General features: G+C 37.0%; 1 protein-coding gene and 2 pseudogenes across 1 annotated transcript; all 3 read right to left on the bottom strand.

The window, feature by feature from the left end:
- Positions 1-321: 321 nt before the first annotated feature.
- Positions 322-2,367, bottom strand: LOC120256457 (annotated as a pseudogene).
- Positions 2,368-3,073: 706 nt separating this feature from the next.
- Positions 3,074-4,908, bottom strand: LOC120256459 (annotated as a pseudogene).
- Positions 4,909-5,766: 858 nt separating this feature from the next.
- Positions 5,767-10,035, bottom strand: LOC120256460 (ergosterol biosynthetic protein 28). The gene is made up of 3 exons (XM_039264133.1): positions 9,774-10,035; positions 6,967-7,173; positions 5,767-6,034 (listed from the first exon to the last, which is right to left on the bottom strand). Exons 1-3 carry the CDS (start codon positions 9,886-9,888, stop codon positions 5,964-5,966), a joined length of 393 nt encoding a protein of 130 aa, XP_039120067.1. The 5' UTR covers positions 9,889-10,035; the 3' UTR covers positions 5,767-5,963.
- Positions 10,036-10,736: the final 701 nt, after the last annotated feature.

Raw genomic sequence — 10,736 nt, 5'->3', positions numbered from 1 at the left:
ATGAAATATGATCAACATATATAAACTTCTAAATCTTCAGCTTGTTTCTGCAATGTCTCATATTGATCATCACCAGATAGAACAGGAGTTGAACTCGACACCGGGTACGACAAAACAAACTCATCAAATCCCCTTGAGCTCAAGAAAGCAAAAGAGAGTTGAGGAAGAGGTGCATCACCATTTAGATACTGCACCACTTTTAAATACACTTTGTTCATTTTATCTACACATCTGAATCTCCAACATGTTTCAGCAATATTACATCTTCAGATACAAACAGTATAGTTATAGTGGTACCAAAATACAAAATATGAAATATGATCAACATATATAAACTACTGAATCTTCAGCTTGTTTCTGCAATGTCTCAAATTGATCATCACCGGATCGAACGGGAGTTGAACTTGACACCGGGTACGACAAAACGATCTCATCGAATCCCCTTGAGCTCAAGAAAGCAAAAGAGAGTTGAGGTAGAGGTGCATCACCATTCAAATACTGCACCACTTGCCTCATTGTTGGCCTTAATGTTGGCATTGGATGAGAACAGAGCAAGCCAAGCTCCAACACAAGCTCTAAGTCATCAACAATGTAGGACTCCTCCTCTAATCTTGGATCCCTTGTATCAAGAATTGCTCCCTTTTGCCAATTCTCCACCACCCAATCCACCAACAAGCTCTGTGATTTTGGTTCTATCGGCTTTTTTCCGCACACAACTTCTAGTATAAAAATGCCAAAGGCGAAGACATCGGTCAGTGTAGTCGCTCTTCCGGTTCTAGCAAGCTCTGGTGCAAGATAACCCATAGTTCCGACGACATGAGTTGTTTGAAAATCGGTCCCGTGATCATATAATCTAGCAAGGCCGAAGTCGCCTAATCTGCCATTCAATTCACTGTCTAGCAAAACATTGTTGGTCTTTATGTCTCTGTGAATTACAACTTGTTCACAATCTTCATGCAAGTATTCAAGACCAGAAGCAACTCCTTTGATGATATGCAATCTCTGAGACCAGTTCAGAGCTGGCTTATCTCTGCAATGGAGGGACTTATCAAGGCTACCATTAGGCATGCATTCATAGACCAAGAGAAGCTCGCTTTTTGTCCGGCAATACCCGAGGAGCTGAACTATGTTGCGGTGCCGAAGCCGGCCTAGGCTTGCTATCTCTGCAATGAACTCTCTCATACCTTGCCTTGATTCATTTGATACTCTTTTCACAGCAACTTCAGTATCAGATTTATGCAGTGTTCCTTTGTAGACTTTGCCAAAACCTCCAGTTCCAAGAAGCTGTTTGTCTTTGAATCCTTTTGTGGCCTTGAACAGAGCTTTGTATGAGAGTCTTTGAGGACCATATTGCTGCTCCCAGTCTTCAACCAGCTCTTCAAACTTCATCCTTCTTTTCCTCACCATGATCAAGATAACAATCACAGCCATGCTGATTAATAGGACCAGAGACACAGCAGCAACAGGCAACCAGATTGTCATCAGCTTTGGTTTCTCCTTGATTGTCGCTTGTATAGGGAGAGAAGGAAGTGTGGAGATGTTTAGAGCTTCAGATGCTAATCCATTCATCTTGAAACTCCAACCAAGTATGTAGTGAGAGGCCATAACTGTGCCTGTTGATGAAGAGAACCCAACATACATTGAATTTAAAAGAATGCTTGATATATTGACAACCAAAGACAAAAGAGGTCTCTTAGGCTTTGGTATTTGGATAGGAGCTAAAGTGACATTCAACTTCATCTCTCCACCATCATAATCAATCCATACTTGCATGGGATCCCCACTGTAAAGGCTTAAGTTATGAAACTTACCAGTGAGATTATCAAAGTAACCAGCATGGTGAGACATGTCTGATATCACACCATTAATGTCAATGCCAACATGATCATCATCAATGTCATGTAACTCAGAGTTTTGGATTGTGTCAAGCTCAACAGCAAAGATGTTGTTTGATGAGTTGCCATTGTTGTTTGGATTGAAGAGACCAAAGAACTGGCTTGGATTCGCTGTCGAGAAGTTCGTGGTTGGTGATATGAAGAAGACGATGCCGTGGCCGCTAAGGTTTGCATATGGGGAGATAATGGCAAAGATAAAGGTGGTGGAGAAGGAGAAGATGTTACCGGCCGGAGATTGGCGAAACGGAATTCTTTTCGGAAAGAATGCATGTCCTTTCTGTTGTTGTTCATCCATGGTGAGCTTCAAAAGGCCATTTGGAGTGATTGATGCTGCACCATCAAGGCTGAAATTGGCTTCACTGAATCCATTACTGAAGATGAAGCTATGATCATCAGTATCATTTGAAGAAGCTGATGAGTAGTCCACCATGAGCAATATCCATAATAGAACTATCAGTTTCTTGAATTGCATCTTCATTTGATGAATGGAAACAAAATTGAGTGAGTTCTTGAAGTTTTTGTCTACTTGTTTGATTGATTTCCTTCAGTGTTTGTCAGTAATATGTTGGATTGTTGGCTTTGATGTTTTGGATTATTTGACCATAATTATTTGTGTCAAGAAAATCAAAGGTCAACACAGTTGACAAAGTCTTGGTTTTCTAAAGTCAGAGTTTTTTTTCTTTTACCCAAATAGTCCTGGATAATTTTTAAAAATGCACTAATACCCTGTGATGCCTTATCCATCTATGCTATTGTAATGTGTTTGATTTAGACATAAGTTTTGACTATGATTAATCATGACTCACTCCATTGAGCAAATTAATTATGGAAAATAGAATTTTGTACTTACATCATTATCATTTATAATAATTAATACTTCAATTCTTTGTTAATCTCTTATTATATCAGAAGAAAGTTCAAACTCTAAACTCTCTTCCATAATATGCTAATATGCATATAATACTAATCCAAGGTCAGTCAATCTTGTCCACCTGACTTGAATCAATTTAATGAAATTTTAAACAATTAAGCCTTCATAATCATAAAGGTCACTTTCAGAAATTAAAAACAATGAGAAAAATGAAACAAAATATACTATTCAAAGATGAACAATTTGAAAATTTCATGAAATTCCATTCAATTGCCCAAAAGAGCATTCAAATACAGAGTCATGACATTGTAGGACTGCAGAAGCATACAATAACATTGTCAATGATCATCTATACTCTACAATGAAAACCTTCGTCACTATATGGCTCTGCAATAATTTCTGACAGCTGATCACCGGACTGAACAAAAGAATTAATGGTGCCGGAGATTGGATATAGATCAATCCCTGCATTTTGCTGCAATGCGAGAACTCGGAAGCTTAAGTAAGCAAGAGATAATGGTGGCAATTGGCTATCACCATTCAAGTACTGCACAACTTGTCTCATGCTTGGCCTGGATTCAGGCAATGGATGAGAACATAACAAACCAAGCTTCAAAACTAACTCAATTTCACACACAATGTAGCCCTCTTCTTCCAATCTTGAATCAATAGTATCAAGAATGGTTCCCTTTTCGCCAATTCTCTGCCACCCAATCCACCAATGATATCTGATTAACTTCTTCTTTGTATGGGTTGATAGGCTTCCTGCCACACGCAACCTCTAGCATAAGAACCCCAAAGGCAAAGACATCCGTCAGAGTGGTTGGCCGGCCGGTTCTAGAAAGCTCCAGCGCCATATACCCAAGCGTTCCGGCCACTTTGGTAGTTGTAGGATCGGTGTTGTGATCACAGAGTCTTGCGAGGCCAAAGTCGCTTAACCTGCCGTTTCGGTTCACTGTCCAGCAATACATTGCTTGTCTTGATGTCCCTGTGGATGACTGCTTTCACTGAGTTTTGATGCAAGTATTCAATGCCAGAGGCCACTCCTTTGATTATATGAAATCTCTGTGCCCAGTTTAGAGTTGGCTTATCTTGATGATAGAGGAACTTATCGAGGCTCCCGTTGCACATGAATTCGTAGACCAAGAGAAGCTCATCTTTATGCATACAGTACCCAAGAAGCCGAACTAAGTTGCGGTGACGGAGCTGACCAAGGGTTATGATCTCGGAGACAAACTCAGTCATCCCTTGCTTAGATTCATGAGAGACCTTCTTTACTGCAATCTCAGTGTTACATTTCAGCAACACTCCTTTGTAGACTCTGCCAAAGCCTCCAGCACCCAAAATAAATTTGTCATTGAAGCCGTTTGTGGCTGTGATCAATGTTTTGTATGGAGAACCGATGAGGCCCGTATTGGAGTTCCCAGTCTTCGAGTAGATTTGAGATATTGATCCTTCTCAAGATGAAGATTATGACTACAACAACTCCGATGAACAATATTACAGAAACAACAACAGGCAGCAATGTTGTCAGATACCATCGCTTTCCTTTTTCATCGAGAAGAACAGCTTCTTGGACCGACGGTAGTGCAGAGAGATTAAGAGCTTCAGCTGTGCCAGTCATCTTGAAGCTCCAGCCAAGCAAGTTATGAGAGGCTACAACGGTGCCTGTGGATGATGCGAAGCCAATAAACATAGGATCCAAAAGGATGCTTGATAGGTTGACAACCAAAGACAAGAGAGGACTCTTTGGCTTTCTGCATATGGATAGGAGATATGGTGACATTAAGCTTCATCTCTCCACCATCATACTCCACCCAGACTTGCATTGGTTCCCCGCTTGCAAGGCTCAAGTTACGGAACTCACCAGTATAATCATCAAAATAACCAGCATGGTGAGACAAGTTTGACTTCAAGTTGTTAATATCAATGCCTAGGTGGTTAGCATCAATGTCAAACTCGGGGTTCAGGATGGTATCAAGCTCAATAGCAACAGTGTGATCTGATGAATTACCATTGTCATTAACATTAAAGAGGCCTAACCACTGGCTTGCCATGGCTGTGGAAAAGTTCGTGGTGGGAGAAATTAAGAAGGCCATGCCGTGACCATAGTACACAGGATCCTGAGGGATCATGGCAAACACAAAGGTGGTAGAGAAGGAGACGGCCTTACCCGTTGAAGGTTGGACAAAGTGAAATGGTGTCGGATAAATGGCATATCCCGTTGATTGTTCAGTGTCATTGGTGAGCCTCAAGACACCATTTTTAGTGATTGACGCTATTCCATTCAGTATAAGTTTGGTGCCAGTGAATCCATTGTTGAAGATGAAGCTATCAACAGTGGCCGAGGTTGCTAGCTCCACCGTGAGGATCCATAGAAGAACTCTGAACTGCTGCTTCACTTGGTTGAGTTGCATCATCTCTCATCTACCAAGCAGAAAAAATTAAGAGATAAAATGCTTATCTCAGTTTAAGCAAGTAAGCTAAATTACAAACCGTGAAGTCAACTCAAAACCTAATTTAAGTAATATGCCAACAACTTCGATCTTTCTTCCTTCAGTGCAACTCAGTCATGTAGCTTGTCATCTACAACAATTCCTGTAAACTGCGAGGTAAATACTATCCTAGAAATTTTATCATTAACCAATAAATCATAATTTTGAATTTAGCGCAACATTTCGTAGAAACCACTCACAAGAGAAAATTCCCAAAAAATCAACTTGACCAAGTCAATTATGAGTATATAAGCCCAATGTCAATGTTGAAAAGCAATGAAACTGAATTATTTAGTGAAAACTATTAGCAGTTACCCAAAGGAAAAAGCAAAGGGTCAACATCTAGATCTGGCTTCGTAGAGATAATGCAAGTTGAAGTTTCAAAATATAATGCTGCCCTCTTGAATCTTGATCAATCCAATTTGTACCTAAAACATCATCTGCGTACAGCACTGCTAGATTTGAATATTCATGTTATTCATACACAGATCCAGAGGCAAAGAAAGATGGAAATCAAGTGACTAGATTTTCAGAGTGCAAGCAAAATACATTGATGTAGCATTAGTTCCATACGATTTGACATTCTAAATAAATAGAGATTATTGACTGAGAGTTCTATACTTAAAAAGACCAACTTGCAGTATGATGCAAGAGAATGGCAGAAGGTGAGTTTCTAAGAAGATATAGGAATGACTTGAATGTTCATTCTAGCTTTGAGATGGCCCGAGGCTTGTGTGTGTTCCATTCGAGCAACATCCACACTATTGACGTCCCTGACAAAGAAAACATGAGGATTTATAAACAAAAATAATGTACTAGATTTATCACCAGAAGGTACAGTCAATAAATGATGAAAAAGGAAAATAACCAAGCATAGTTGTATCTCAAGAAATATAATTCTTGTTCCTTGATTATAATGCATGATCAGTGCAACAACAAACATGGCAAAAGAGAAGTGTTTCCATGAGTCAAAAATCAATCATTCAGATTTATTCATTTCGAAATAATACAAAAAAAAAAAACAAAACAAAACAAAACAAAGAAAGTAAGAAGGGGTTAATCTTAACAAAATATTAGAAGAGTGTTTTAATATGTGCTTATTAAGGTTTAGAAATCATGTCTTTGTACACTCTGTCTATCCTACAGACAAAACTTGTCAACTGCCATATTGAGGCCAAGTGATAAAAATTCAAGAAAGCCTTTAAGTCCTAAATAAAGCAATTACATTTAAAAACATGTCCTACATAATGCAGTGCTAGTGAATTTTCATAGAAACTTTCTAACGGTTTTTTTATTAGTTGGCATGACATGCACACAGAGACACCTTCCATCAGATGGCGAAGATGTCAAAACCCTTGCATAACAGTGGGAAAGAGCTGATGTAGAGATATTATAAGAAAGAAACCAGATTGTAAACAGATAGTGACATATGGGTTGACCATATAAGGGGCTAACAATACTAATGGAAAGTGATGGAATTAGAAGAAGTCTTTTAGTTGATAAATATGATATCAGATTGATGAAACATTGAGAACATGCTCAGAAAACAATTAGCATGCACAGCAGAAGATTTCATCAATCACTCCCATCTCAATTAGAAATATCATAATCATAATTTCACTATTAACATGAGTTAAGTTTTAGAAAATATAAAAATAGATCAAAGTCTTTAAGTATTACGGCAAACGTGAAAAAAGGAGTTTACCAGCAAAAATGCCAACAGTGGTCAAATTTCCAGCAGCCATCGTATGGTAGATCAAGTACTCAGTCAGAAAGTGACCAAAAGCATAGATGAATGAAAGGAAGGTGGCAAGATATAAAGGCTTATTCTCAAGATTGAATGCACAGAGAACACAGAGAGTACAAGTCAAAAGTGTCCAAACTCCAAAGGTCCTTCCATGAACATCAGTCACTGCACAGAAAAATTCAGAATGGCTTAGAATAGGTAGTTGGAATGTCATTCATCATGCAGCATGTCAAAATTCAAATATGAGCATAACATCAACCATAGCAAAAGCATGAACATTTTCTCTGATCAGTTAATTCGCCAGGAACTTTCATACTTTGACGACAACAATACCTTACCTATCTAAGTGGCATTTAATTTGAGTAATAAAACAATACATCTCAAATTTTCCATGGAATGAATGAATTTTCTAATAAATGACAATATCGATAAAACAGTGAAGAGGAGGATGACAGAATACAAAATATCGAGAATGAAATTGAATACATATAGCTAAGCACCAAAAGAAGCATAGAACATTGTGTTCTACATTCAGCAAAGAAACACTTAACGTATGGACGGTTTCTTTTTTCCACCAAGTCTCGCCTTCATATATCTCATCACAACTGACTTTTGCAAATAGAAATTATATTTCTTTCTCATAACCCATTTTTCATCCAAAGACTTAAGCACCCTTCAAAAGACATCTTTCGCTGTCAATCTGACTTCAAAATTTCCTCTAGGAATGTTAACGGTCCATAACCCAAACAGATCTACTTAGTCAATATACTAACACAAACCAAACCCTAATGGAAAGAATACAAGTCCATCACCCTACTATAATAACAGATCCCAGATTTCAGATAGGCAACCCACAACCTTATTCTTAGACAGCTGAATATCACTTTTGCAAATTCACTTGATCTTCAGTTTTAATCATTGATAAGATAATAGATGAAGAATATAGAAAAGGATAATAAAAATATTGGAAGTAATACATGAATCTGCATCCACAAAGATCTCTTCCAAATGTTTTTTATTTTCTTTCTTTTTCCTTCTTCAAAAAATTAAATGAATTAAATTTCTAGTAACACTCTCTGTAAGGGTTATAAGAGCAACAGAGCCCACATTACCAACCAGTTCAGACTGTGGCTAAAACCTGCCAACTTAAGTTACATGAACATCATAAATGAGTACATGCTAGCTAGATAAGGTCATTGCAAGTAGGTCTAATCCGCGATTTCGAGAAAAGCAATTGCACATTTATTCTCATCCTTTTTTTCTTCAGCTGGAGTTTGCCTAAATGAAAGAGGAAATCAGCTCCTGATCCTTTCAGAAACTTTGGACAGGGCTTCTTATCATCTAAGGAGCTCCAGGAGTGTACCTTCTCATTTATATGCAATATTCAATGAAAATAATTGACAACCAGAAATAATATTATATTTTAGGTCAATAAAGCAAGCAGTGATAAAAACTGATGCCAGCATAATATATAATTGAATCACATTAAGTACATCTAAGAGTGAGCAACATTCGACAATACTACACATAATAAGTTATGAGACTGTAGCTCGGTTGAAGCTTGGCAAGAGCCATCATAGAAAGGAATACAACCAATCAAGTATCACGGCCAAGAATGTTATATTAAACAGAACACGTTATAATGATGTCATTCATGGGAAGTGTATCAATGTGCAAAAAACGTCAAAAGGTTCTAGGCGATCTCAAACAAAGTATGCAGTCAAAGAAGTAACAAACTACATAAGAATCAGTAATAAACTGAAAAGGATCAAGACAATATCTCAAGCATGTTGAAAACCAGAGAATGTTCAAGTTAGGAGCTATAGCTTGTGTGCAAGAGCAGGAGAAGAGAACAATAAGATAGACGAAAGCATAGATTAGCATTCTAAGGAAGGTGTTAATATCTCAGCCATAATGGTTAATGCAGCTTTCAGAAGGAATAACTAACAAAGAAGATGAACGATGTTAAAACCTAAGAAAGCCAGGATAAATCATGTAGATGATGTTTCTAGCTTATTATCCCCAATATATCAAAACTCATCAGCCCAACCTATAAACGCACATTTATTTACGTGCATGTTTGTCAAGGTAGATCATATTCCATGAATCTTCTTATCTCAATTTCATACACACGCTTGAGCAGATATACAGTACTCTGAACTGAAACTTCTGACAAGATTTCTTTTACTTATTCAATCCTTGAAATGCTTGAAATTACTTGCCATTATTTCTCAATAGGTGAGAAACAGACAACAAATGACATTAAAGGTTGCAGGAACTTTACAAAAAGTCGAGGAACAGCAACCATATTAAAAAAAATAATAATATTCAGGAGACCAACAAGAAAAAGAATTTTTTTACCAGAAAACTAGTTAGCACACACAATTATATAATCATATCACAATATCTAATACAAAAGAAAGAACCTTGCAATCCAATCAGATAAGATCATATAGATTTCATTTCCTACTTGACCAATATCTAATATTATAAAAAAAAAAATACTTTTTTCCTTAAAAAAAAAAGTTAACAGCTACAATGACAACATCACAGTATCCAGTAAGAACAAATAGTGCTCATAAGAAGACCCCATCAAGACAAACAATCTCATATATTTCATTTCCTCGACCACAATCTATAATGTGATCTCCTGAACCAGAACAAGACATAAAGAGATTTTGATACTTGAAAAGCTAAAAAAAAAAGAAAAACTCATAATTTCACAGAAAAAAGAAAGATGAAGATGACTAAGATAAGCAACAAACTCTCAGTCTTGGAGAAAACGGCGAGACGAAGAGCCCAGATGTTGAAGAAGCCGAACCACACGGAGGCCAAGCGGAGAGAACCAACGAGCATCAACCACCATCCAAGGGCCCTCATTGCTGCTCCTCTTTCGCTCTCAGTTTCTCTGCGGCAATTCAACAAACAGGTTGTGGGCGTCGTCGAATAGAGATCCAGAGAACAAAAGGTTGAGCACAGTGCAGCACGAACTCCGAGGTCACGTGCATTGCGACTGACACTTTTTTTCTCATAGTTTATAATATTTCATATTATTAAATTGTATATACATATAATTTTTTAATTATTTAAATATATAAATAAAGAAATTATAGGGTATCAAGTATCAACAAGGTGAGGATTCACCGGAATATTCTCTGGCCTAGACTTCGACTTATCAAACTTATTCTCGACCCGTTCTTGAACCACGGTTTTTTCAGGTCCTGTATGGATATTTGTATTTGGGATTCTCTGTCCATGATTTTTTTTATAAAATAGATAAACTACAAATACGTCAAAAGTTATGACAGATAAAACGAAAAAAATAATAGATATTTTTGATTTTTTTATCTATTAAATATATCAAATATATAATTTTTTGATAATATATATATTGATAAATGGAATAAATTTTTTTTTTTCGCATTATGTTTAAAAAGTTTCAAACCGTTATATATATATATTTTTTATTTAATTATAAAAATATTTTTTTAATATTATATATGATGTTAAAATTATATATTCAGAAACGGAGCTGGACCAGATAGTCTCGTCCGTATGAAGATTTACATCCCCACACCAGGCATGATAATTTTAAGTTTGGCTGGAATCAGATTCCCATCAGATCGGAGCAAATTGATAACTCTAGAAAATAGCAATGAGAGGGAATAAGTTAACGATAGAGGATAAGATCAGGCTACAAAAATCTAGAACCCAATTCGAATCTCAAA

This window comes from Dioscorea cayenensis, unplaced genomic scaffold (assembly GCF_009730915.1).
Source record: "Dioscorea cayenensis subsp. rotundata cultivar TDr96_F1 unplaced genomic scaffold, TDr96_F1_v2_PseudoChromosome.rev07_lg8_w22 25.fasta BLBR01001453.1, whole genome shotgun sequence".
Lineage (NCBI taxonomy): Eukaryota > Viridiplantae > Streptophyta > Magnoliopsida > Dioscoreales > Dioscoreaceae > Dioscorea > Dioscorea cayenensis.
Note: the sequence above shows the minus strand (reverse complement) of the source record. Positions and strands in the feature narration are given on the sequence as shown.

What these genes read in the sequence shown, in the direction of transcription:
- LOC120256460 (XM_039264133.1), bottom strand. Translation starts at nt 9,888, where the DNA reads ATGAGGGCCCTTGGATGGTGGTTGATGCTCGTTGGTTCTCTCCGCTTG. An exon ending in CGTTTTCTCCAAGACTGAGA is followed by an intron (nt 7,174 to 9,773) that starts GTTTGTTGCTTA and finishes TTTTCTGTGCAG; the next exon opens with TGACTGATGTTCATGGAAGG. An exon ending in CACTGTTGGCATTTTTGCTG is followed by an intron (nt 6,035 to 6,966) that starts GTAAACTCCTTT and finishes TTTCTTTGTCAG; the next exon opens with GGACGTCAATAGTGTGGATG.